This window comes from Mirounga angustirostris, unplaced genomic scaffold (assembly GCF_029215605.1).
Source record: "Mirounga angustirostris isolate CCGP_5_RB_7025 unplaced genomic scaffold, mMirAng1.0.hap1 SCAF_16, whole genome shotgun sequence".
Classification (NCBI taxonomy): Eukaryota; Metazoa; Chordata; class Mammalia; order Carnivora; family Phocidae; genus Mirounga; species Mirounga angustirostris.
The window spans coordinates 3,394,037-3,420,200 of record NW_026991724.1 but is presented as its reverse complement, the minus strand read 5'-3'; the positions used below and the strand labels follow the sequence as shown (position 1 = coordinate 3,420,200).

The 26,164-nt window shown below is 58.4% G+C and overlaps 1 protein-coding gene across 5 annotated transcripts in view; it reads left to right on the top strand.

Moving 5' to 3' along the window:
- GSE1 (Gse1 coiled-coil protein) overlaps positions 1-26,164 on the top strand; it is a 400,566-nt gene extending 374,402 nt beyond the window's left edge. For 2 of the 5 annotated variants that reach the window (XM_045890624.2, XM_045890621.2), the window contains 14 exons: positions 875-1,074; positions 5,743-5,918; positions 6,271-6,471; positions 6,915-7,106; positions 7,407-7,711; positions 8,580-8,904; positions 11,364-11,977; positions 13,150-13,262; positions 13,573-13,843; positions 15,518-15,631; positions 16,484-16,855; positions 18,521-18,796; positions 21,520-21,623; positions 22,313-26,164. In XM_045890624.2, coding sequence (XP_045746580.1) covers positions 875-1,074; positions 5,743-5,918; positions 6,271-6,471; positions 6,915-7,106; positions 7,407-7,711; positions 8,580-8,904; positions 11,364-11,977; positions 13,150-13,262; positions 13,573-13,843; positions 15,518-15,631; positions 16,484-16,855; positions 18,521-18,796; positions 21,520-21,623; positions 22,313-22,447 — 3,398 coding nt within the window. In that variant the 3' untranslated portion in view covers positions 22,448-26,164. The remainder of the gene's footprint in view (positions 1-874; positions 1,075-5,742; positions 5,919-6,270; positions 6,472-6,914; positions 7,107-7,406; positions 7,712-8,579; positions 8,905-11,363; positions 11,978-13,149; positions 13,263-13,572; positions 13,844-15,517; positions 15,632-16,483; positions 16,856-18,520; positions 18,797-21,519; positions 21,624-22,312) is intronic. The other 3 variants (XM_045890622.2, XM_064580637.1, XM_045890623.2) reach the window with 3 other exon arrangements.

Sequence of the window (26,164 nt, the reverse complement as noted above, 5' to 3'; positions counted from 1 at the left end):
TCTGCGGGGGACCCTGGAGCGCTTTCCTGCCAGCCCGCCCGAAGGCCCGGTCCCCCACCCCCACCGGCTCTGCCGCCTCCAGCCCGCCTCCAGGGGCACAGCGGGGAGGAGTGACGGGGAGGAGTGACGCTGGGTTCTGAGGTTCTTGGGGCGGGGGGGAGACTGAAGTGATCTGGAGCCGGGTAGCGGTCTTGGTTGCACGACTCAATGTGCTAGAAACCAGGGACCTTTGTGCTGTAAATGGTGAACTAAATCTCAATTTTATTTATTTATTTTTTTTAAGATTTTATTTATTTATTTCCGAGAGAGACAATGAGAGACAGAGAGCATGAGAGGGAGGAGGGTCAGAGGGAGAAGCAGACTCCCCGCCGAGCAGGGAGCCCGATGCGGGACTCGATCCCGGGACTCCAGGATCATGACCTGAGCCGAAGGCAGTCGCTTAACCGACTGAGCCACCCAGGCGCCCAAACTAGATCTCAATTTTAAAAACTTAGGAGTAGATTGCAGTCGATATCTAAAAAAAAAAAGATGAGCCTCCCGTGGCCGCTTCCCCATGTCCCCACCCTGCCAAGCCCGTCCAGCACGCCGGCCGCCGGGGCCTCCTGTAACCCCTCCGTCTACAAGCACACACCCCGTTCTGAGCCTGGGGGTCTTGCCCCACCCGCGCTGGGAGCACGTCCGCTCCGCCAGGGCTCCGGGCTCCATCGGTGCGTGGAGGGGTCGCCCTTCCTGCCCGGCCTGCGTGCGCTCCCAGCTCCTTTCCCCCTTGGGTTGGGGCTCGGGGCTCAGGTGAGCCGGGGCGCGGCTGGGGACAGCCAGAGCCCTTGGTGGGTGTGACCCCCGCTCACGCTGCTGTATCTTCCTTCTCCCGCAGGGTCTTCACTGAGCAGCGAGTCGTCCCCCGTGTCCTCGCCAGCCACCAACCATAGCTCCCCGGCCAGCACGCCCAAGCGCGTGCCCATGGGCCCCATCATCGTCCCCCCTGGGGGCCACAGTGTGCCCAGCACGCCCCCCGTGGTGACGATCGCCCCAACCAAGACCGTCAATGGCGTCTGGAGGAGCGAGAGCCGACAGGTGAGCGCCAGGGCACGGGGGCGGAGGCGGGTGCGGCCATGGGCACGGGAGGGCGGCGCTTGGGGCCCGAGACCCCACGGCACGCTCGCCTGGAGGATCTGTGTGTTGGAAGAAGATCCGAGGGTGCCGGTCATGCGGCCACGACCAAGCACCAGACCAGGGGCTCACGACAGATGTATCCTTTGTGTGTCTGGCCCCCGCCGTGGGCAGGGCGGCTGTCCCCTGAGGCCCCTCTCCTGGGTGTGTAGACGGCCGCCTTCTCCCTGGGTCCTCACCCGGCCCTCCCTCTGTGCGCGTCTGCCTCCTGATCTCCTTTCTTGATGACACTGGTCATGTTGGATCACGGCCGACCTGAATGACCTCTTCACAGGCCCTCCCAGCGTGTTCCCATTTTGAGGACCTGGGGGTCAGTGCCCCGACATGAGAAATTGGGGGGGATGACACTGTTTCATCCGTAGCCCTGTGTGAAGCACTTAGAATGGTGTTTGCACGTCCTGGCACTTGGTAAACGGTAGCTGTTGGGATTATCGCTCCAATGAGGATCCAAGTAGGGAAGAGACCAGCGTTTCCTGTTTCCGTCTTAACTTCCAGGGCCGCCCTGCCCCGTACTTGGGGGCTCCCTGGTGTGGCTGCTGCCCTGCGGAAGCCCTGGGAGCCTTCCCTCATCCCCGCCCCGGCTGACCCCCCTCCCCAGCACACCCGGGACTCCCGGTGTGGGGGTGGGCGGGTGGGGAACCACTGTGGGTACCCAGCAGGGGGATGAACACTGGCCAGGTTTCCCTCCTGGGTTTTTCTGCCTAGTTCCCAGGGGGGTGGCAGTATTCGGAAATACTAATTATTAGATCACAAGAAAAGTGGAAGTGGAGAGGCAGGTGGGCACCAGGGCCACACTCACCCCCATCATCTCGGAGGATCTGTCTTTGCCCTGGGGGATGGGGGTAGACAGCCTGTATCTCTGTCCACAGAGGGGGTAGCCATCGGGCAGGCCCTGACCCAGGGTGAGCATCCACAAGGACCCCAGCCGGGATCCCTGAATTCCTAGCAACAGCTGTAGGCTGGGGCCCTCCTGGATGTGGCCCTGCGTGCATCTCGAAGCTGCCGTCTCGGCCCTTGGCTCTGCCCCGTGTGTGGTTTGGGGGTGGGAGAGCCCAGGTAGGGCTTGGCGGGCAGATTCCAGGGTTTGGAGACACCTGAGCTAGCCCTGGTTTAAGGGATGATGAAGGGTCTTCACCGGGATCTCCTGCCTCCAGGGGGGCTCGCTGCCTCTGGCAATCCGCCTTCACCTTAGGACCCCGGGGGCTGGCGGGGGTGTTCCTGGGTCCTGCCTGCCGTGTCCCTGGCTCAGCCCTGACTGGTGATACCCACCAGGGCCTGCCCTGTCCCCTTTGCCCTGCCCCAGAGGGGCTTCCTTCCCCCCTTATTGGCCGAGACTAGGGTGCCTCCCATGTATTCCCCTCCACGAGCGCCTGCGCCATGGGACTCCTCCGAGGGTCCTGCCTGCCTCGGAAACATTTAGTCACCCCAGAGAAAGGGCCGTGATAGATCTGCTCCAGCCGTTTACCACTGCGGCGCTTAATGAAACACTAATACCACCAGGGAGGGCGGCGGGACGGGAACTGGATTAGCAGATGATGTATGGCTCATCAGCTCCACACAAAGGCTCAGTGGAGAATGTAATCCTTCTGGGGAGCGGAGCCAGCAAGAGGCGTGAAGGCGGGGAGGGGATGGGGGGGCGCCTCCTGCCAGGTGGGGTGTCGTGGGGGCGGGGCCTGGGCCCTGTCCGTCTCCGGGGTCGCCAGGGTCCTGTTTCCCGGGTAGTGGGAGCTGCAAAGGACGCTGAAATGAGAAATGGTTTATTTTCAAGCTAACAGGGCATGTCCTGCCTGCCTGACTGGAACCCTCTCTCTAATCACCAGAGAATGACGGATTTCCCTCCCTCCCTCCCTCCCGTCCTCCCCCTCGTCCTCCCTTCATCGGTACAGCTGTGCCTGCAGCCGCCGCTCAGAAATAAAAGCTGCCCCCAGATGCTCCTTGCCGCGCGCCTGTCTGCCAGGACGGCGGTGGGAGCCCCGCGCGCTCTTGGGGTGCCCCCGGGGTGGCCTGGCCCCGCTTGGGGGCTGCTGCCTGGGCCCGCCCCAGCCCCTCCCCGCCCGGGCAGCCTCTGAGCGCCCCAGGAGGGCCGACCTCGTTCCCAGGTGCCTGTCACCAGCTTGGCGGGGCTCCAGCCAGACGGAAGGCGCGGGGTCCGGCCTGCCGAACCCCCCGCCCGCCCGCCCCTCCCCCAGGCTCTCCAGCGCCTTGTTTGTCCGCTGCCGGCGGGAAGGTGCCATCTGGCCCAGGCGCCTTCAAGCTGGGCTTTGTCCCGCTGAGGGGACAAGGGGTTTCCGGGGACGGTGCACTCGGGCCCCGCCGCGTGGCAGGCTTGGCTCTGCTGTGGGATTTGTACACAGTGCCTGGAGCTTCTCCCCAGATGTGGTCCTTGGGGCGAGGACTTCCTCCGAGGGTTCTGCCGTCCAGCCCCTTGGCTACCGTCGCTGTCCCGCTCGGGCAGCTGGGGAGCTTCCCTATGCAGAGGCCGTGCCCTGTCCAGTCCGTCCCGGGCCACAGGCATGGCGCCGTCTCCATCCCGTGGTGGCCCCACGAGGAGCGGAGCACGTGGCGTGGGGCACCCGTGCCACGTGGTAGGCGTGTGGGAGGACCCAGCAAGCCCTGACCTGCAAACGGCCCCTGTGACGTTCGCGCGGGCGGGCCACGTGCTGGTCCTCCACCCTGCTTCCCCTTGATGTCCGTGCATCTGTCCCCGTCACACTAGGCGCCGGGGCCGTGCCCACACTAGGCATCTGCGGGACCTGAGGCCAGGCGTGGGCCCCTGTAGAGAAGTCTCCGGAACAGTGGGAGGTGGGAGTTCTGGGCGACTCGCTCTGACCCAGGCTGTTGGTGCGCGCGTCCCCGCGATACCACCACGTGGACGCCCCTTCAGGGCAGGGCGGGGTTCGGGACCCGCGAGGACCCCGCCGTGAGCAGAGGGGCCGTGCGAGCGTGCCGGCAGGAACAGATGTTGCCGCTCATTAAAAATTCCAGCCAGCGGCCTGTCTCCTTCAGTTAATTATCACGGATGTGCCTTCTGGAAGGCCGGGGCGGGCCCTCCTCAGCTGCTCCCACGGCCCACCCCGCCCTGGGGCTGGGGGGCTGGGGGGTCGGAGGGCGCAGCACGTCTGCTCCTCCCCTCCCCGACCTGCGCCAGAGAGCCTTGGACCTGGCCGAGCCAGGAACACCTGGTGGAGGAGTGGGGAGCAGGCCATCTCCTCCGGGGACGGGGCTCAGCCACCACACGTCCGGTGGTTACCCCCTTTGTTTTCAAGGTGTGCTTGGTGTTTTGCGACACAGTGGAAACACCACGGATTTGGGGTGGACAGGCCGAGTTTGACCCCCCCATGACTGCCGCCTGCTTTTTTGCGGCCCTGCTTTGCTGTCTGCTTCTCAGGAGCGGCCAGACCGGGTGCCGGAGCGGGGTTGGGGGACATGGCAGTCCAGGCAGGTGAAGGACAGGAGGAAGGGCCTGGTCGAGAAGCTCATGGGGCTTGGGGGAGCCCGTGGCCATGCCTCAGAAGCCCCGTGGCTGAGGTCAGGCCTGGGCTGCTGTGACCTCGCTTAGGCTGAGAAGGGCTGTCGGGATAGTGGAGGCCCCCCCGCCCCCAGGCTGGCGCCTGCTCCAGAATCCAGAAGATTCTGAATAGACGTCAGGAGCCCCCGACTGCTACTGACGCGCTCGGGGTCTTGCTGTTCAGCTCCCTTTAGCCACGTGAATGACCAGAGGGGTCGCGGCTGTGGGTGGTGTGTGTTCCCGGGGCAGACACTCCTCCGGGCCCTCCGTGTGGCCAGCCGTGGCCGGCTCTGCCCTCGGTCTCGGTCGGGGCTCCTCCTCCGCCTCCCTGCCTTGAGCAGGCCTCTTCTCTGGTCTCCCAGGGTCGGCGGGGCCCCCGCCCACCACCAGGGTATGCGAAGGTGTCCACAGACAGGTCCGACCCGTCGGGGTACCCCAGCCGCCTGCTGTGGCTGGTGCCAGGAGCACCCCAGGGGGTCGGCAGCGGGGTTAGACTGGCGCCTTCTGCCCGGGGGCAGCGCCAGCTTCTCGCTTGCAACTCTGTGGGCACCAGGGGGCCGAGGGATCTGTGATGCGCCCTGGCAGCTGTCGGCGCAGCTGATGCTTCAGCCCCTGGGGGTCGCCGGTGCGTGCCTGGTGATCCGCAGGCGGGGGGCCCCGGCTGGCTCTGTTGCTCCCTGCTGCGGAGCGGAGCTCACTTCCCGCGGGTGCTGGAACAGCACCATCCAACCCCCCGAGTTCGGTTTGGAGCTGGTAGGGCCCTGTGCGAAGGGCACGCGGGGAGGGCTTGGGTGTTGGTGCGAGGTGGGGGCCCCTGCTCTGTGCCCTGTCCCCTCACGGGCCCTTGGTTTTGTGGCCCCAGCAATGAGATGGGTTTCAGTCCAGCCCTCCTGCCGTGAGAAGCCGTGTCCTCCCGGAGGGGGGGCTGCCCCCTGCGTGCCCCCTGCGTGCCCCGCAGGATGGGGTAGAAACGGTTAAGGAAAGCGCACCAGACGCGAGCCTCTCAGTCTGGAGGAGGCCCCAGCCCCCACCGCGGTCCTGACCCGGTGCTCTCTGCCCTCCAGCAGGACGCTGGCTCTCGGGGCGGCAGCGGTGGTCGGGAGCGCCTCATCGTGGAGCCCCCGCTGCCCCAGGAGAAGGCGGGGGGCCCGGCCATCCCCTCCCACCTGCTCAGCACCCCCTACCCTTTCGGCATCTCCCCCAGCTCTGTGGTGCAGGACTCGCGCTTCCCACCACTCAAGTAAGTTTGCAGGGGGGGGGCACGTGTGCTTGGGGTCTGGATCCCGGAGGCTCTGGCGGTGGTGCCCGGCCGTGGGTCTGCACCAGCTGAGGCGGAGAGCCGCCAGATGGTGGCTGAGCCCCGGGCCCGCGGCCCCGTCTGTGCCTGCTCTCCATCTCCACGCTGCCGTGACGGCTGGCTCTCCCACCCCGCCTGCGCCCCCGTTCGTGGGGGCCAGGACTGTCCCTGGAGAACCCTGCGTTCTGGCAGAGGTGGGAGCGGGGGGGCTGTGCGGGGGGGGGTGACCCGTTGCTCAGCCTGGAGCAGGAACTCTGCTCACCGCTGTCCTTCCCTCGTCCGGCCCCACCCGCAGCCTCCAGCGGCCCGTGCACCACGTGGTGCCCCCGAGCACCGTGACCGAGGACTACCTGAGGAGCTTCCGGCCCTACCACACCACCGAGGACCTCCGCATGTCCTCCCTGCCCCCCCTCGGCCTGGACCCCGCCGCCGCCGCCGCCGCCTACTACCACCCCAGCTACCTGGCCCCGCACCCCTTCCCCCACCCGGCCTTCAGGTGAGGCCCCTCGCTGAGTCACCCTCACGTCCTGGGGCCAGGCTCCGTGTCTCAGAGCAGCCCCAGCCTTCCGAGGCCGCCATTAGGGGTTTGCCCCTGGTGGGAGTCCCCCCGTCGTCCGTGCTGCCCCTCCCCCACGGGCTGCCTGTTCTGCGTAACCGAGCAGCCCCAGGGGAAGTGTGTCCCACGTCCGTGCTCTGTGCGGGAGCCTCCCAAATCCCAGCCCGACGCGTGCGTAGAGCGCGGGTTGCTGCTCACAGGAGGCCTGCGGGTCAGGCCTGGAAGGGTCCCGGCCGGGCTCTGGGGCCGGCCGTGGCCTCTACCCGCACGGCCTTTGGGGAGGCTCCCGGCCGCTCGGCCCTGGCTGGAGGACACCTTCGGATGGGCCTGGGCTTTGTTTTCTTTAACTCGGGTTCTCGCGGCGCCCCGTCTTCTCCGCGCAGGATGGAGGACTCCTACTGCCTGTCAGCCCTGCGGTCCCCCTTCTACCCCATCCCCACCCCCGGCTCCCTGCCCCCGCTGCACCCGTCCGCTATGCATCTGCACCTCTCCGGGGTCCGCTACCCCCCCGAGCTCTCCCACTCGTCCCTGGCCGCGCTGCACTCGGAGCGGATGTCCAGCCTCAGCGCTGAGAGGTAAGCCCTGTGCTGGGCCGGGCGGCCGGGCTAGGCCTCGTGTGCCCGGGCTGCTCACCTGCGAGAGGGGGGCGGCCGGTGCTCGGCTTCGAGCTTGGTCTCGGTCGAGCTCCGTCGCCGCGGGCCTCCTGGCGGGAGCGTGTGGTGCGGCTCGGGGAGTCGGGGTGCGGCTTTCGGCCCGGGGGCCTTGGGGTCTCCGGGTGAGCCTGCGGGTCTGCCGTCGCGGTGCCAGGGGCCTGTGCCTGGCCCCCCCGCCAGCGCAGCGCCGTCACCCCCCCACCCCCGTGCCCCGGCCCGCAGGCTGCAGCTGGATGAGGAGCTGAGGCGCGAGCGGGAGCGGGAAGCAGACCGCGAGCGGGAGAAGGAGCGGGAGCGCGAGCGGGAGAAGGAGCGCGAGCGGGAGAAGGAGCTGGAGCGCGAGCGGGAGAAGGAGCGCGAGCGGGAGCTGGAGCGCCAGCGGGAGCAGCGGGCCCGCGAGAAGGACCTGCTGGCGGCCAAGGCGCTGGAGCCGGCCTTCCTGCCCGTGGCCGAGCTGCACGGACTGCGGAGCCACGCCGCCGAGGAGCGGGCCAAGCCCTCGGAGCAGCTGACCCCGACGCGCGCAGGTACCGCGGGCCCGTTTCAGGCTGCAGACGCGAGGTCGCGGAGCCAGGCGGGAGCTGGGGGAGGTGCCCGGTGGCCCCCGATACAAGAGACGTGGGTCCCGTCGAGGCAGCCGCGCACCGTAGTGACCTGCCGTGAAAGCATCAGGAAGGGAGGGATGACCTTCGTCTTGAACGTATTTTGGTTTTTTTTAATTTTTATTTTTTTTTAAGATTTTATTTATTTATTTGAGAGAGAGAATGAGATAGAGCATGAGAGGGAGGAGGGTCAGAGGGAGAAGCAGACTCCCTGCCGAGCGGGGAGCCCGATGCGGGACTCGATCCCTGGACTCCGGGATCATGACCTGAGCCGAAGGCAGACGCTTAATGACTGAGCCACCCAGGTGCCCCCAAAGACTTTTTATTTTAAAGATTTTAATTATTTATTTGAGACAGAGAGCATGAGAGGGAAGCGGGTCAGAGGGAGAAGCAGACCCCCCGCTGAGCAGGGATCCCGATGCGGGACTCAATCCCAGGACTCCAGGATCATGACCTGAGCCGAAGGCAGTCGCTTAACCGACTGAGCCACCCAGGCGCCCGAACGTATTTTGTTTTATCGCGAGCTTATGTAATCAGAGTTAACAACGGCTCGTACAATGGGCTCGCGTGATTCTGGAGGGCTCGGTCTACTCTCGCCAGCCCGCGCGAGCCCAGAGCTGCTGCACCCCGGCGGGTCCGATCGGGAGCCGTGCCCACCGGCCACCCAGCGTCCCCGGAGGCCGTGCTCCCTGAAAGCATCCGTAGGGGCCCTGGGGGCAGGCGTGGGCTGGGCCCCCGGTGCGGAGATGCTACTGTGACAGCCTCTCCCCCCCCCCCCCCCCCCCGCCAACAGAGAAGCTGAAGGAGGCGGGCCTGCAGGTCCCGAAGCCCGGGCAGCACCCCTTGCACCCCGCGCCCGCCGCCCACCACGCCGTGCCCAGCCTCCTCTCCAACCACAGCATCTTCCCGCTGCCGGGCAGCAGCGCCACCACAGCCCTGCTGATCCAGCGCACCAACGAGGAGGAAAAGTGGCTGGCGCGGCAGCGGCGGCTGCGGCAGGAGAAGGAGGACCGGCAGTCCCAGGTGTCGGAGTTCCGGCAGCAGGTGCTGGAGCAGCACCTGGACATGGGCCGGCCCCCGGTGCCCACGGAGGCGGAGCACAGGCCGGAGAGCGCCAGGTGGGGCTCGGCGGGGTCGGGGGTGCCGGGGAACCCCGGGGGCTGGTCTTCACGCTTGGATTTGCTCGTGGCCAGCCAGCATTTATGGAGTGCCTGCCGTTTGCCCTGCCTCCTGAGTGCTTTCCCTTCCTACCGCGCGCCCCCCGCCCCCCCCACCCCGACCTGTTTGGCCTGCGAGGAAGCAGAGGCTCCAGGCCGGGAAAAGAGGCACTCAGAGTGATGTCCCATCACTTGGGGACAGGCGCCGGCCAGAGCCAGGGCCTTCCCACGCAGCCTGGCTGTGTCCCCGTGGGGACGGTCGTGGCGCCTGGAGGGGGCGAGAGAAGCTTTCATTGATCATTACACCCGTTCTGTCTGTCCCTGCTTTCGAGCCCAAACGTTTTTTAATGAAAAAGGGGACTGTATTTAATTTTTGTTTAAATAAGAAATTAAGTTTATTGTTACTGCAATAAATAATACTCGTTTCCCAGCCCCATTCTGGGATCCCCCGGGAGTCCTTTGTGCCCGTTGTTGGGCCCCTTCCTCCACTTACAGCTGCCCTCAGGCCTCCCCACTCCCACCTGTTGGTCTGGCTGTCGCCTAGTAGAGTCCCCTTCCCCAGCATCCAGCCTTCCAGGGCTCATCAGCCAGAGCTGGCACAGAGCCTGGCCACGTCTCAGGGACAGGGGATGCTGACCTCAGTTTCCCCAGTTGTGCACAAGGCAGGCCGGTGGGAGGACTTGGGAGTGTCTCTCCAGCTCTTAACGTCGGGGATGCCGTCTGGGTCGGAGGCTTTTTCGAGGTCCGTGTGCTCCTTCCCTCTCTTACCTTCAGCTCTTGGCCGACGGGGCCTGGGTGCTGCTGGCCTGTTCCGCAGCCCAGCCGTGGCGTCTGCTGCTGGGTAGGGCAGCCGCGGGGATTAGCTTGGCTGATCTGGGGTGAGGTGCTCTGCCCCAGCCGGCGGCCTGCACTGCCTGCCACGGCCGCAGGGAGGGCCGCCGTCTGCAGACCATTCCGCTGCTTCTGTGAGCTGCTCTCCGCTCGTCTCCCTCCCCGCCCCGGGCACTGGGAGGGCAGCCAGCACCCGTTGGCGCCTCCTGATGAAGCCTGGGTATTCTGACTCCCACGGGAGTGTGCCTTTGCCCAAGGCCCGAGGATCCCAGCACCACTGTCCCCAGCAGGGGCAGCCTCTGTCTCAGGGCCTAGCAGCCTCGTGCGGGCCCCCAGCTGCCCTCTCCCGGCCCCCGTGGCCCCCGCAGTGGCTGGCAGCACACTCGGCCTCACAGCAGCACGAACCGGACATCTGACGGGCCCTTGGGTCCCCGGCTAGAAAACCAGTCGGTGCTTAGCTCCGGCGCAGGACGTATTTCGCCTGCTGATGGGTGTTATTCCTTGACTGTTGAAGGACACGTGGCTTCTTGGAATGGCCCCCTTTTGTACTCTGCGGATCAGAGGTACAGCGGCACTGGGGGGTTTTCTCCCAGCCTGCATTTGGGAGTAACTCGGTGGCTATGGTTCAGTGTCCGCAGCCCCCCTCAGGTGGGGAGAGCCCTGGAAGCCTGCTGCGGTAGAGGCGAAGCGTCTTACCTGATAGAAGGTTCCCTCTAGTTCCCGCCCTGCCTGAGTGTGGGGGCGCCATGCTCCAGCAAGTGGCTTGGCTCCGTGGAGACTCTTGGGGTGTAGCTGCTGCTTTGGGGCCACGTGGGGTTGTTGCCTTTTTTTTTTTTTTAAGATTTTATTTATTTATCTGAGAGAGGGAGAGCACACAGGGAGAGGGAGAAGCAGACTCCCCGCTGAGCAGAGAGCCCGACGTGAGGCTCGATCCCGGGACTCCGAGATCAATGACCTGAGCCATAGGCAGATGCTTAACCGACTGAGCCGCCCAGGCTGCCGTTCTGATGGGGACCGCTGGGGTTTGGCACCAGCACAGACCCACCCTAACTGTGGGGGTCACCCTGGAAGCAGGTCTGCCCTGCCCCACTGGGCTGGGAAGACACCTGGGAGAGAGGAGAATGGCCCCTTCGAAGGCTGGCCTGCCCTCTGCATCTGCCCACTGCTTGGCACATGCGGAGGGGTGCCAGTGACAAGGCCACACCTTTGCCGTCGGGGACTTGTCTTTATTCTCTCTTCAGTGGGACTTCCTGTGGAAGACAAAGGTTCAGGTCCGTCCTTACGCAGAGTTCACAGGGATTCAGGAAGTGGTAGAACGTAAGGAGCTATTGCCAGGTCATGGGTGAGAAACAGGAGCACAGGTGGGTCTGGCCTGAGACTGTCTCTGTCCTCAGCAAGCAGCGTCCACCTTTGAGCTTCTGTGTCCTCCCAAAAGTCTACACCTACCTGCCTCCAGCTCTGTGCAGGGGAGATGGGAGTCCCCGGGCAGCAGCCTTGGTGCCCCTCCAGCTCTGCTCTCCGGGGAGTTCCTGGGTGGGCAGCGGGCGGGGCTGCTACGTGACTGATGGCCTGCTCTGCTCATTCCCTAGGCCAGGACCAAACCGTCCAGAGCTGGGCGGCCGAGACGCCCCACAGCACTTCGGCGGGCCCCCGCCGCTCATCTCGCCCAAGCCCCAGCACCATTCTGTGCCCACGGGCCTCTGGAACCCGGTGTCCCTGATGGACAGCAGCCTGGAGACACGGCGGGCCCCTGAGAGCCACCCTCTGCACAGCCACCCCACTCCGTTTGAGCCCAGCCGCCAGGCGGCCGTCCCACTGGTGAAGGTGGAACGGGTCTACTGCCCGGAGAAGGTGGAAGAGGGGCCCCGGAAGCGAGAGGCCACCCCCCTGGACAAGTACCAGCCACCCCCAAGAGAGGCAGCGAGCCTGGAGCACCAGGCCTTTCCTCACGGGCCCGGGCCCTTTCTGGCTGAGCTGGAAAAATCCACCCAGACCATCCTGGGCCAGCAGCGGGCCTCCCTCGCCCAGCCTGCCCCCTTTGGGGAGCTCACCGGGCCCCTGAAGCCAGGCTCCCCGTACCGGCCCGCAGCCCCACGGGGCCCGGACCCCGCCTACATCTACGATGAGTTCCTGCAGCAGCGGCGGAGGCTGGTCAGCAAGCTGGACCTGGAGGAGCGCAGGCGGCGCGAGGCCCAGGAGAAAGGTGCGGTCTCCCCGGAGGCTTCCTGGGACTGTGGGGGCAGTGGAGCCAGCCCTCCTCCCACTCCTGCTTCCTGCCGTGGGCTTTTCGCAGCTCAGGAAGCAAGGTCGCTGGCCTCCGTGTCGCTATCTGACACCTCCACTGGGGAGACAGACCTGGGGTCCCTGCCGATCCTGCTACAATGAAAATTGGCCCAAAAAGCCAAATCAAAGCTTTCTGGAAGGATGGTTCCACAGACACACACAATTAATAAGTGATGAACAGAGGCTTATAACACGGTTTTAAATATTAATGGTGCAGTATAACAAGGGAGGAGGCTGTTGAGAGGACAGGCCTGGGCCCGGTGGGGGCTCCTCCTAGGGGCGGCAGGCCCAGGTGGGAGTGGGGCAAGGGCAGGAGGTCTGGCCCCCTTTCCTTCCTGCTCCTGCGGTGGGGGTGGGGGGGTGTCAGCCAGCAGGCCCAGGGTGCCCTTGGCTGTCCCCCACCTGCACACCCTGTCTGACCAGGAGGGGTCAGGGGCTACTCCAGACCAGTTTCTTTTCTCCTGTTGAACTCAGCCTCTTAGCCAGAAGCTGGGGCCAAGGCCAGGTCTTCCCAGGTGGTGGTTCTAGGCTAGATTTCGGGCCTGACAAGTATTTTTCTCCTCCGCTTGCCTTGTGAGGGAGGATGAGGGGATACCCTGGTGCCCTTGGTGCAGGCGGTCTACAGTTCTCTGCATCTTAGGAAGGGCCCTGAGTGTGCCTGTCCCTTCCTGGGTAGTGGACCCAGATGGCCACAGTAGGGGGGAGTGGATATGCACACAAAGCCTTGGGTTGCCATGGACACAGCCCCAGGCCTGCGGGCTGAGTGATTCCCTGCAGAGAGAGCACTGTCCGTTCACACTACCTTAGCCTGGTCGCTTGGGGTCCAGAGGAAGCCTGGCGTCTGCCTCCTGCCTCTTCCACCCCCAGCCCCCAGTTGCCATCCCTATAAAGTGCTAAAATCCTAGGACTGGGGGGTTAATGCACATTACCACCTGGGATAAAAGGAATCTGGGTTTTGGGGTGCTCAGAGCGGTCGGCAGGGCTTGGTCTCCCAGGTGCGTCTGTACACGACACAGAGGGGCCCCGTGTATGCAGCATCCGCTGGCGGACAAGGCTCCTTGCCCAGCCCGATGAACCCGTTCTTGCCCCCAGGGTACTTCTACGACGTGGATGACTCCTACGATGAGAGCGACGAGGAGGAGGTCAGGGCCCACCTCCGCTGCGTGGCCGAGCAGCCGCCTCTCAAGCTGGACACTTCCTCCGAGGTATCTGGAATCTGGTCCCCACTGTGTGGGCCTGCAGGCTGGGCTTCCGGTGCCCCCTCAGAGCCTGCTTCTTGGCTTCCCTCCCGCTGTCCCCGGCAGCCCCGCACTTGCTGGGACTCCCTGCGCTCCTCCATGCCCACAGACTGCGGGTGTCTGGATGCACTCACTGTCACGGCCCTACCCCTCTGCGGCCCCGCGCAGAGTGGGCCGCGGCCCAAGGGCTGCACGGACCCCAGGAGGGGCCCCTGGGACAGTGGAAGCACGCCACCGCCAGTGGTTTCAAACTCATTTGTTTTCTTTCCCAATCTAGAAGCTAGAGTTTTTGCAACTTTTTGGCTTGACCACCCAACAGCAGAAGGAGGAATTGCTGACCCAGAAGCGGAGGAAGCGGCGGCGGATGCTGAGGGAGAGAAGCCCGTCGCCCCCGACGGTTCAGAACAAGCGGCAGACGCCTTCACCGAGACTGGCACTGTCCACCCGCTACAGTCCCGACGAGATGAACAACAGCCCCAACTTCGAAGAGAAGAAGAAGTTCCTGACCATCTTCAACCTGACTCACATCAGTGCCGAGAAGAGGAAAGGTGAGGCCTGGTGCGGGCCCCACGGGGTGGGGTCACTGTGGCCATGAGCTTCTGGACAAGCAGGGGCCGTGGGCGCCTGGTGGCATCTGGAACCACTTCATCCTGGGGCGCTCTCAACTTCCTCTGGCCCCCGAGGCGGCAGCCACTGTGCTCTCACGGGCCTACCCCCGTGTCTCTGGGCATCCAGTTTCCCTCCACCCCAAACGCAAATCCCCCTCCTTGGAGCACATTTCTCTTGTCGCATCAGTGGCCTTTGTTCTGTGTGTAAAGCCCACTTTTGTCGGCTGCTCTGTCACTTGTCAGACTTCCCGGCGAGTGGGACGGCCCCTGGGTGCACGGTCGCATCGCACCTTCCCGCAGTAGCGGCTCTTTCCTCTTGGTGGGGGCCGGCATGGCCCACGGCGCTTCGTGTTCCCATGGCAGGAGGCTCGGGGTGGCCCGTGGCGGCCGGGCAGAGCCAGCAGATGCCGTGATGGGACAGCTTGCTCTGGAAGGTGCTCCCAGGTCCGTCCGGCCACCGGGGCCATGCTGGGGCCGCCTCCTTGGGCTGGAGTCCATAGTGCAGAAGGAGTGGTGCGCTCTAACCGCATTCTGGTTTCCCCTTCTTGGGTCTGCTCCCCACGCTCGCTTAGTGCCAGGATGTGAGTTCAGGTGAGAACTTGGCCTGTCCAGGTGCTCATTTGCACACTCCCAAGTCCAACTTGCTGACACCTAGGTGGTCCCTTCTCTCTGGAAGGAGTCCAGATGAAAGCATAAGTGCTTACTGGTCACGTACTTGCTTCCACTTACTTCATTAGTGGGGCGTGGCCGTTTGCTTTTTGCCTTTAACCAGTAAAGTGGAAGCCGTGCACTCTGAGGCAGTGACGTATTGATCACCAGCACCAATCCCTGGGAACAACTACAGTCTGTAACAAGCATCTTTTTGCCTGACTTAATTCCTAATTCCTAGAGGACGCCACCAATAACATAAGCACTTCGTGTCAGTAACAAGTGCCACCGCAACAGGGACTCGCCGCAGTAGGCATCACGGGGCTCTGGTCCCGTTTCGGTAGATGGCAACCATCCTGGGACTTGGGCTCACATACCAGGAGCTGTAGGGGAGGAGGATGTGTGGATCTTCTGGGGTTGCTTCTTTGTGTTGGGACCTTTTGTGTGTCTGAGTCTTTTAAATAAGAATACGGCGTTGGCAGTCACCTCCGAAGATCATAGGAACCCGTTATTTTGCTGTACACACATAGTTATTTTTGGACTGCATCCAGAACGCTCTGTAGTAAAAGCTAAGCAGAATCTCGGCTCACTCTAAAATGAAGATTTCAGGCGCCTGGGTGGCTCAGTTGGTTAAGCGACTGCCTTCGGCTCAGGTCATGATCCTGAAGTCTCGGGATCGAGTCCCGCATCGGGCTCCCTGCTCGGCGGGGAGTCTGCTTCTCCCTCTCATGCTCTCTGTCTCTCATTCTCTCTCTCGCAAATAAATAAATAAAATCTTTTAAATAATTAATAACTAAAATGAAGATGTCTTCCTTTAAACACAGCCTGTCCCTTTGGTGCTTGCTTTGTTGTTGTTGGTTTAAAGGACTTGCACCTGCCAGTCACAGCCTGGGCTAGCAGCCTGCTCCCCTTCCCGCTCAGCAGTGACGCAACGGTGTTGTTAATCTCAGGCTGCTTTTCTCATAGACAAAGAGAAACTTGTTGAAATGCTCCATGCCATGAAGCAGAAGGCCCTGTCCGCAGCAGTGGCAGACCCACTCAGGAACTCTCCGAGGGACAGTCCTGCTGTCTCCCTGAGCGGTAAGGCCCAGGGCGGGAAGGACAGCCCCTTCCTCCGCCGCCGCCTGGGACTGTCCCGAGGGCTGCCCGAGGTCAGAGGCGACCCCTCAAGGTCTTCTTCGTCATGAATCTTTCTTCCTGGAAACAGAGTGTGTTTCTCTCCATCTCTCTCTCTCTCAGAAGCTCCCTGCATGGTTGGGAAGGCTGTCCTCGGGACAGAGCAGGAGAGTGGGAAGTCAGGGCTGCGAGCCGATGGGGACGGTCCTGGCTTCTGCAGGGCTGTCTGTGGTGGGTCAGTGTAGTCACAGTCCAGCCAGGCCTCGGAAGCCCCGTGCCCCGGATCCCGGCACCTTTGCTGCTTCGGCTCTGCTGCTCCTGCTGGCCCCGAGCTGGCACTCTTCTCCCATGTCACCGTCTTGCTTGTTCTGCCCTGCAGGCCTCTCCGACACCTACTTTCACACCTCCTCTCTCTCTCTCTCTCTCTCTCTCTCTCATGGCTTCGGTTAAACCTTGCTGCGCTGCTGAGTGGAGCAGGAAATCTTTATGGTCCGGCCCTGTTCTCAAATCCTAACATGGTCTTTCTTACCGGGTTGGGCCACGTAACATCTACCTTTTGGGTGATCTGAAGCAACTTGCTTCTTCCTTCAGATTCTCTTTCTTCCCAGATGCCTTTCTGGGGCGCCTTTCAAGGATGGACTTGCTGCTGAACACAGCCCCACCTTCTGACCACACGCGCTCACTGACGTTTAATTAAACGGCCCCCTGAGTCTTCGTCCTTTGCACTAGGTCTTTATTAAACGTGAGCTCTAGAGGTCAGGGTCCGCCTGTTCACTTGCCGCTCTTAACATTTTCCTCGCTTTCTGTCTCTAAAAGAACCAGCCACGCAGCAAGCCTCTCTGGATACGGAGAAGCCTGTGGGTGTTGCCGCTTCCTTGTCTGACGTTGCAAACGCCATGGAGCCTGGGAGACTGGAGCAGCTCCGGCCGCAGGAGCTGTCGCGGGTCCAGGAGCCAGCTCCTGCCGGCAGCGAGAAGGCCAGGCTGAGTGAGGCCCCCGGGGGCAAGAAGAGCCTAAGCATGCTTCATTACATCCGGGGCCCTGCGCCCAAGGACATTCCCGTGCCACTGTCCCACAGCATCAACGGGAAGAGCAAGCCGTGGGAGCCCTTCGTGGCGGAGGAGTTTGCACATCAGTTCCACGAGTCTGTGCTGCAGTCCACCCAGAAGGCCCTGCAGAAGCATAAAGGTAAAGAGGCTGCCTGTACCTGTCTTGCTCCCATGTCACGAGAGGAGCCTGGAGCACTCAGCTGCAGCCAGGGGCTTGCCCCTTAAACTTCAGTGTGCACAAGGCACCTGAGACGGGGCCAAGAGGTCTCCATTGCTAACAGGTGCCCAGGTGATGATGGTGCCCCTGGTCTACTGACCACACTTCAAGGAGAGTTAGCGAGCAACGTCCTCTGAGTTGAGTTAGAAGCCCTTCCTTTTTGTAGAGCCAGGTGAGGGGTCTCTCAGGCATAGAGAGGCTCTGTTCCTTCTGTAGCTTATGGATTTTCCAGCATTCCCGTACACACTCACCTGGGAATCTCCCTGCTCTTTGATAACCAGCAGGTGTTTGTTCCAGTAACCTCAGAGAGCACTTTGTATAACACTCGAGCCCCCGGATCCACTCCCCTTGGACATTTCGGTGGGAGTCCCCGAAGGTAGGAGAGAACAGGAGTCACTACAGCTCATTCTCACTGAATCAAAGGTTGAAACTGACTGGAGGGAAAATCCCCAATGGTTAAGTAACTACTGAGTATAAAATTTTTGTATGCTCTAATAGCTAGAAGAAGGAAATTAGGTTATTAGGCCAAACATGTTTATTACTACAAACTATAAAAGAGGAATGTGGGTAAATAAGCATTCTGTAGACGCACAACTCTGACACTGTGTTAACATCTCCTAGGTAAGTTAACGCCGCCATCAACAGAGACAGAAAGATACCAAAAAGCAAAGGGTGGTGGTTTTCGCAATGAAAATCTGGAGGAATTCTTGACTGGGTGTTTGTCATGAATTTACTTGAACGAATCTTGTTTTTCAAGGAGAAAATACTTTTGACAAGATGCCCGGGTTAAATACCCCATGGCCTCCCAGACACACCTCACAGAGGCTCTTCTGTGGATCTAGGACATGTTTTTCCTGCCTTGTTTTACATCAACCCTTTCCTGACATTACACTCAACTGTTTCCTTAAGATTTTTTTAAGATTCATTTATTTTAGCGCACGTGCAAGAATCCGAAGCAGGCTCTCTGCGCAGCACAGAGCCTCACACAGGGCTCCATCCCAGGGGCCCAGAGATTCCAACCTGAACAGAATTCAGGAGTCGGACGCCCCACCAGCTGTGCCACCCTAGCACCCCTTCCTCGGGATTTTAAGGCCACGCGTCTCCTGCCGGTCTGAGCCCTACAGGTGCATCGCCTGCGCACGTCCCAGGCCGTAGCAGAGGCCGTGCGTACCTGTTAGGACATGCCACAGGGCGGCGCCAACCTTGTCTAAAGAGGTCCGAGCAACAGCTAACGGGGTATGCCTGGGGACCACGGGACATGCACTTTCTGAGAGAGTGGGGACTGGTATCCACAGAGGGCCAGCTGCAGACCAGGCTCAAGCACCATTTCCTATAACAGGACGCTGACGCTCTGGGATCGGCGTGGCTGAGACCGCACACCCGTTAGGACTGAGTGGACTACATCCAGGGCTGCTATGGTCATTACGGCTCTCTGAGTTGAGTTAGAAGCCCTTCCTTTTTGTAGAGCCCTTGGGTGCCATGTTTGACCTCTGAAGGGCATAGGTCTCTCCATACTGCCTTTAGTCAGCAGACCTGCAGTCACACACACTCCTGCAGGCCTGTGACGAGCCTGTTCTTTCCCCGCAGGGAACGTAGCCGTGCTGTCTGCAGAGCAGAACCACAAAGTTGACACGTCCATCCACTACAACATTCCCGAGCTACAGTCCTCCAGCCGGCTCCCTCTGCCCCAGCACAACGGGCAGCAGGAGGCCCCCCCTGGGAGGAAGGGCCCCCTCACGCAGGAGATGGACCAGGACTCAGAGGAGGACGAGGAAGACGGAGAGGAGGATGAGGACGAACCCCCCAGGCGCAAGTGGCAAGGGATTGAGGCAATCTTTGAAGCTTACCAGGAACATATAGAAGGTACAGTGAGGTGGGGAGGGGGCCGAGGGCGATGGGAAAGAAAGTAAAAGCAGCTCCCTCATCCCATCCGTGTGGGATCTCCCTGCCAACCCCGGGGACTCTGAGTGGTGGCACTGACACTCCGCATTCCTGGGGCACAGCTAGGTAATTTTCCTCTGCTACTCTGCCTATTTCAAGAACTGTTCTTCAGGTTTCTGCAGGTGCCCCAGTTTACAGACTGGAGGCCACTGTCACTGGAGGAACTTAAGTTCCAGTGCCTGCCATCACTCAGTGTTGACAGCCAAGCCTGGGACATGCTCTCTGTGCTTGCTGTCTTCCATCGCGCGTCTCAGTAGTCCATCAGTTCTGACTGTGGCTACACACAAGGGGCCTGAAAACAGAAGGTTTATGAACTTAGCTGAGCCCCAGATAGTGAGGCCTTGTCACTGCCAGAGGCTGCCTCCCCTTCCAGTGCCTCAAGGCTGCTGGCAGTTCCCTCACCGGCCCTGTCAGCCTCCCGGGCTCGCGCTTGGCGCAGGGAGGCGAGCCCTCACCAGCCACCGCACGCCTCTCCCGCCCTGGCCTAGTGCTTTGGGGTGAGGGGGTGTGGGTGGGGGGGGGTCACAAGGCCTGAGTGCTGTCCTTGTGCTTGTTGCATACTGGCTCATTTCTCTGCTCCTCCGTTTCCTCGAGAGGCATCTGGCTTGCAGGCGGGGAGGCTGCAGTGTGTTGACTTCAGTGCAGGGGGCCCCTGCCCCGTCTGGAAGGGCAGGTGGTGAGCTGGGCGCCCACTGTTGGCCTCCCGCCCCACCCCCTGACCATCGTTGAGGTGTCGGGAGGGGGGCTACCGCTCCCTGACTCGTGCCTTAACATTCAGAGGAGTTTTCATTCTGAGCATGGACTGGGAATCCTCTTACATTTGATTATGGAATGTCCTAATCACTGCAAATCCTTTGAGAATACATTTTAAAACACTCACAAAAGGAATGCCTGTGTAACCACAAGTGGCCCATGTGCTCCCGCACTTGGCTTTCTCCCCTACGAGGAATCCTGTTTTGAACTGCTCACTCCTTACACGTTGTTTCCAGGTGAATACATATGTATCCAGAACCAGTATAGAGCATTTTTTCACGGAGTGAAATGTGTCCATCTTATCTGGGTTTGTTTTTTGGTGCCTTGTTGGGAATCCTTCACTGCCCTGAGGACACGATTCTGTCCATTTTCTTCTAAAATTCATCAGGCCCTGCTTTCGTTAGGCCTAGAATTCATTTCTGTGCATGGCTTAAGGTAGATTTTCATCCCCCCCTCTGCCCCCTCCCCCTCAGCGAATAGCCAGTTACCCTGGCGGTGTGTGGGGTGCTGTCTGGGCCCCTCCGCCACGCCCGGGGCGAGCTGTGGAGCCCGTCTCTGGGCCGCGCAGTGGGTGCACTGGCTTGGCCGCTCTCTGCTGAGGAGCATGCTTGCATCTGCTGCAATTCTCTGGGCCCTTGGGGGTCCCCCCATGGATTTTAGGACCACCTTGTTTGTCCCAAAAAAATTCTTAGAATTTGCAGTTGCACTGAATTTACAGACTTGGGGAGAATTAGTATTTTTGATAGCAGTGCTATCACCTCTAGGATTATGGTATTAAATTGCATTAAACCATTTACTCCCTCCTCCCCCTTTTTTTTTTTTTTTGCCGTAAGCAGCATCCTTTTATTACTTTGAGTTTTAGGTGTTAGTTCGGTTATCATGGATTTTTTAGTTTTTGTTTCCCTTTATTCCTTACATGATCGTAGATGGTCAGACCTTCTGTCAATCAAATTTAGTTCTGCTGAGTTTTTACTTTTTGTCCTGCTGCCATGCCGAGGACCTCTGGGCTATTGAACAGAGCACTGGGAAGAAATAAAGGTTCTCATTGGCTGCCGTGTTGATGGCAGAGGACCGTCCCCGTTCACGTGGTGCGTAGGTCCATGGAGGGGACAGCCTTCGTGTTTGTGCCTTTGGTGTTCTCTGCTGTTGCTGGCTGAGCTTGTTAGCACTTCCGGTAGGAGACGGGTTTTACTGCCCTGCGTTTTGCTGTCGCAGTTGTTCTGCCTCTGTACTTCAGTCAGCTAGCCTGTCCTGGCTTTCATTCCTTTTGTTAAACTACAAAAAAAAAAAGTTTACTTCTCGTTCCGAGGACTGCGGGACTCTCCAGGACAAGTGCCCTCCAGGTAGGGGGCTCAGCATTCCACACTACTTGCAGTTGCTGACCCCTTTTTCTGCATAGGTTTCCACAGCCGACACAGGAAAAGCACTAAGGCTTCAGCCCAGCCTGGCTTTCATTCTTGAAACACTTCACAGAAAGCAGAGATTTATCCTTGAAAGTTTGAAGTCACTCCTGTTAAAACCAGGCCCAAGATCTTTTGGAAAGGCAGAGATATTACACTTTCAAAGTTCAAGTTTACTCTGGCTTTTTTTTTTTTTTTAGCAACTTATTATAAGCTTTCATACCTAAGTCTTAAAATTTTTTATCTTTTCTTTTGAAAAATGCATTTTAAGACCGTAAATTTGCCCTTAATGACTTCCTAAGGTGTATGTCTTAAATAGCCTTTTGATGCTAGGTCCTCTGTCTGTATGCCACGGGGCTGGATTTCCCTGTGTAATGCACAGGGCTGGGCGCTGTGGGCCAAGGAGAGCTCTGGCTGCCTGAGGAGGGCAGCCCTGACCAGGCCCATGGCCCCTGGGTACAGAAAACATACCAACATCGCGTATCTTTTCAGAGCAAAACCTGGAGCGGCAGGTCCTGCAGACGCAGTGCAGACGGCTGGAGGCCCAGCACTACAGCCTCAGCCTCACAGCCGAGCAGCTCTCCCACAGCATGGCGGTGAGTCTCCGTGCCACCCACGGAAAGAGAACAAACAGCAGCTGGGTGGGGGTGGTCTTAAAACACCCCATGCTTTAACCTTTCACTACCCATACAGTTGAGTTTTGAGGAATAATGCTCTTTTATGAAGCTACAACTTATAATTGGGGGGGGGTTTACTGTGAATTTACAGAATATTGATCCTGGAAGCGAGATGTTAATTTAATCTCCCTCTGGGCGAGTTAGTACCTGTATCCATCTCCCCCGACGATTTGCTGAATGGAGAAGGAGCTTAGAGGAGTAGCAAAGCTCCTAGGACAGCGGCCCCTCCTCCTCCCGGAGCCGGGTCCCACTGTTCGGTCAGCTGCGCTGGTATCACCCCCTCCCTGGCTTCCTCTTGGCGCATGGGGCCCTGGGGCCGCAGATCTTGGCAACTCCAGAGCAGCAGCAGTTTTATGGGCTAATTTTTTAAAATCTTAGGGCTGATGTTGAGCCAGCCGTGTACCCTGGTTCTATGGGAGTGAGCAGGTCCTTGTGAGAACCTAAGGCTTTGGGCACAGCTTGAACTGGTTCATCCAGCGCCCACGGTCAGAATCCTGAGCCGGGAGAGCCCAGAAGGTGTGCCTTTCCTCATGGCCCCCAGAGCATTCATGCATCACACCCGTTTCCCTACTACAAAATGAATGTTTTACCTGAATCTCTCTCTCCAGGAGTTGAGGAGCCAGAAACAGAAGATTGTTTCAGAGAGGGAGCGACTCCAGGCAGAACTGGATCACTTAAGGAAGTGCCTTGCGTTGCCTGCAATGCATTGGCCTAGAGGTTACTTTAAGGGATATCCTAGGTGACGGTTTCCCTTGCACTAGGCCGAACCTATAGTATAGAAATATTATCTATTTTATTACCTTGAATATTTAATATTTTTCACTGGGAGGTTTGAAGCTTAAAACAAAACAAAAAGAGAATGTGCCATGCATGAAGCAAAGGATTCCAGGCTTTGAAGAACGAATGAACTCGCCTTGACTTCAATGCAGCTGAATCACCTTTGTCATTCAGTGAGCAACCGATGTAGGACGCCCATAGTTCTTTTTAAAGGTGGTTTTATTCTTCCCCCGGTCATTATTTTCGAATCTGAAAGTGAAGGCTCCCTTACCAACACTAAAACTTGATCATTTATGGCCCCTGGGTGCATAAGACTGGATCAGACCGAGCGTGTTCTGTTCCTGGTGTGGCCGTGTTAGCACGTCCTGAGAACCCAGTCTGCTCTCGCTGCAGCGTTGGGTCGGCCTCGCTCCTCCCCAGGACTGAGACCTGCTTCAGCTGGAAGAAGGTGGGGTGCATTTCCGGTAAAGGGCTTATTTGTTTGTTACTTTTCTGCAAAATTTTCGAAGCAACAGGTCCTAGGAGCACACAAAGCAACAGTACTGAAGCCTCACCCAAAGGCTTTTCCCTGGAAAAGCTCTTCTCTAAAGCGCATCAACAAACTGAAGGTACCTTTTTATTACTCCGTGGGGGGAAATGTACAGAGCTGTGTGTCTACATACGTTCACACCCACCGATTGTTACTGCGGCGGGCTGTGTTTTCATACAAACGTAAATTTTGAGAGAAAAGTCAAAGGTGCTTCAGCCTTGTACTGTGTATATATATTAAAAAACAAAGTTTTGTATGTTTTTATTACTTTAATTATTGTTATAAAAAGCCTGCCATTTTTAATATGTGGTTTGGGGGGATTTTTGTTTGTTTGTTTGTTTTCCTGTTTGGGGGTTTTGTTTGTTTTTTTGCTTTTGTTTTTCTGGGCAAAAAAACTTGCTTTTAGTGTTTGTACTGCTGCTGGTCAGGACATTAAAATATTGAAGTGTTTTTAAAAATTGAAAAGTAAAAGAGCTTACCACTGGCGCCTATGAGATCACTTCATTTTCGAGTTGTACCAGAAAGTGATGTAGAAAGCCATGTGTTCCTTCTTACCTCCTCCTGTCCCCTCCCCCTGGCTCTGGACGGCAAACAGAACCAGTTGCTATTGAGGAGGGCCTCGTCCCCAGGCGGGAACAAGCAGCTGCCGTGTGTGCACCTGCGTGTGCACGCAGCTCTGTTGAAAGAACCGGTCAGGAAGTGAGCGAGTTCTGTGATAGGATTCGAAGGTGTCTTACAGCAGTCTGAGAACAGGTGCAAAGTAGAAACTTTAGAAGCTTTATTTAGATGCAAAGCTTTGTAAAAGCCTAAAAGTAGGGTAAACAATGTCTGAGCTGAACTCCTCCTCCTCTCGGGAACTTACTGTTAAGAGCACAGGAGCGGCTAGAAACTAGGAATGCCATCTCAGTGCAAAGAGTGTTTCCTTCTCGTCCCAGTTACTGCTTATTCAGGCAGTGTCTAATCTAGATCAAGCAGATAATCTCTTGCCGAATGGGCCTAAACCAGAGGCCACAGCAGCCAGTGGTTGGTCTGTCGGGGGTGGGGGTGGAGGCGAGAGTCTTGATGGCCACTGTCCCCTTCACCCCGGGTCAGGGGAAGGGCTGGCTGACCTTCAGGAAGGCTACTCACTGCGATCAGTGGCCGCACCCTCCGCCCCAGACCTTAGCTGTGCAGAACAGCTTGCTGGCAGATGGCACTGCGTTGCTTTATCTGTTCCCACACCGTTTGCTTTGTATGTCTGCCAAGAATCTTCCAGTTATTAGCAAACTCAGACAAAAAGTGCCGCCAGTATTAGCAGCAGTCAACAAGCGCCTTCCTCTCCGCAAAAACGACTTGAAGAGAACGAAGGCCTGTTCTGTGGGCCTCCTCCCCTGCAAAGACATCGAGAGATCAACATGTTCCACAAGTGGGGACAGGTGTTCAGAGGGAGCTCTACTGCCAACAGTCAGGGAAAACTATTACTGAATGTCTCTCAAGTCGGCTTGCTACTTCCAGTCTGAAACAGCAAGCTTAAGAGTTACATCTTTGCACCTCACTCCCTGTCCCCCACCATCACAGGAAAGGGCTGGATGCCCCTGCTGATCAGCTTGGCAATGGCCAGAGGAAACAGGAAGCACAGCCCAGCCCTTCACCAGCCCAGGGGAGTCCCTTGTAGGGGTTTTCTGTAATGGGAGGAGGTCGTGGGGTAAAGGGATGCAGCCATACGGGAGAGGTCTCTGACCAGGGGTACAAGCTGTGTCCCTGAGCTAGAAGAACTGCTCCTGTCCCTTCTGCTTGAAAACACCACCTTGCCCCTGCCTTCCTGCTTCTGTCACTCTGCCTCCCCACACTCTCACCTCTCTGTAATAAGACAATCAGAATATAAACCAGTAAGGCAGCATGAAGAAACTCAGAAAAAGGTAAGAAAGCATCTTTAGAAAACAAAAGTGTACCATTAAGACCTAGTGCTTGAATGGTTTTTCCCATCTGGTAAGCTTCAGATGATTCAGAAACAGCCCAGGAGCACCTAAGTCTCTTCAGTTTGGGCTTAAAATTTAATAGATACATAATTTCTGAAGCTTTTTGTTCAGCTAGTTCACAATGAGTTTAAAAGATGACGTTCAGAAGTACACCACATTTGCTCTAGAATGGGTTATGCAACTTCTGTCAGTATTTGCATGAAGACCTGTCTTTCACGACCTTGTGTCTTCCTTCCGCACCTGGAAGAGAGGGCTGCCATCTGTCCTGAAGGGGATTTCACTCAACTTGTGAGGGTGCTCTCCCAAAGCCACGGTCAGATGGTTCCACATTTAATCAGATCAATAGAAACAAACCAGAGCTCTCCCTAAAACTTGGCACTATATAACCTCATCATTTGGAAATGTTTTCGCGTAATTAGAGCCAAACGGACATAAAATAGGATCTTAATCCATTATCTCAGATAAGTGACCAAGGTAAGACTTAACAGTTTCTCCTATGGAAAGAATATAGGCTAAACACTTAATTGGCATTAACATTCTCATAGATTATATCCTTAAAGAAACTCCAAGAATATTAAAAGGAGCCCACACTTTCAGCAGCCGAGAATTACAACACAAGAAATCTCAAGTTCGTACGTGGAATGGTATTTTCCTCAAACAGCTCCATAATGCTGGCAAATCTCAAAAATCAGATAACCCCCTTTTCCCTCTGAGCCGTTTTTAAGTAGAAAATTCCAAGGATCCACCACAAGATGGAGATGGTCAGCACAAGCTGATTCTGTTACTCTTAGGTGTATATTAGCCACTTAGCAGTCATCCCTGCACTCCTTCAAGGAAACCAGTTACTGACTTCCTCACTACTTGCAGTAGCCTGTTCATCCCAACTTTCTGGTCCAGCGCTTAAGTGAAACTCTTACCTCTGCCTTGACCTGAGGAAGACCATGCTAATTGGTTGTGTTACTTTGTATGTACCCTGTGCTTAACGTAGAACAGTAAAACCAGTACATGAGAGGGAGGAGGAATGCCTCGGTCACTCTGGGGGCAGTTTAGATGCTGTGAAATTAAACCTGTTCTAAGTGTACTTGTTTGAATTAATTGTATTGTAATATTATTTGTTGAATGTAGTAATTAGGTATTTATGAATATATTGCTGTAATTTCTGACAACATCCAAAAAAATAAAATCTTCCTAAATCA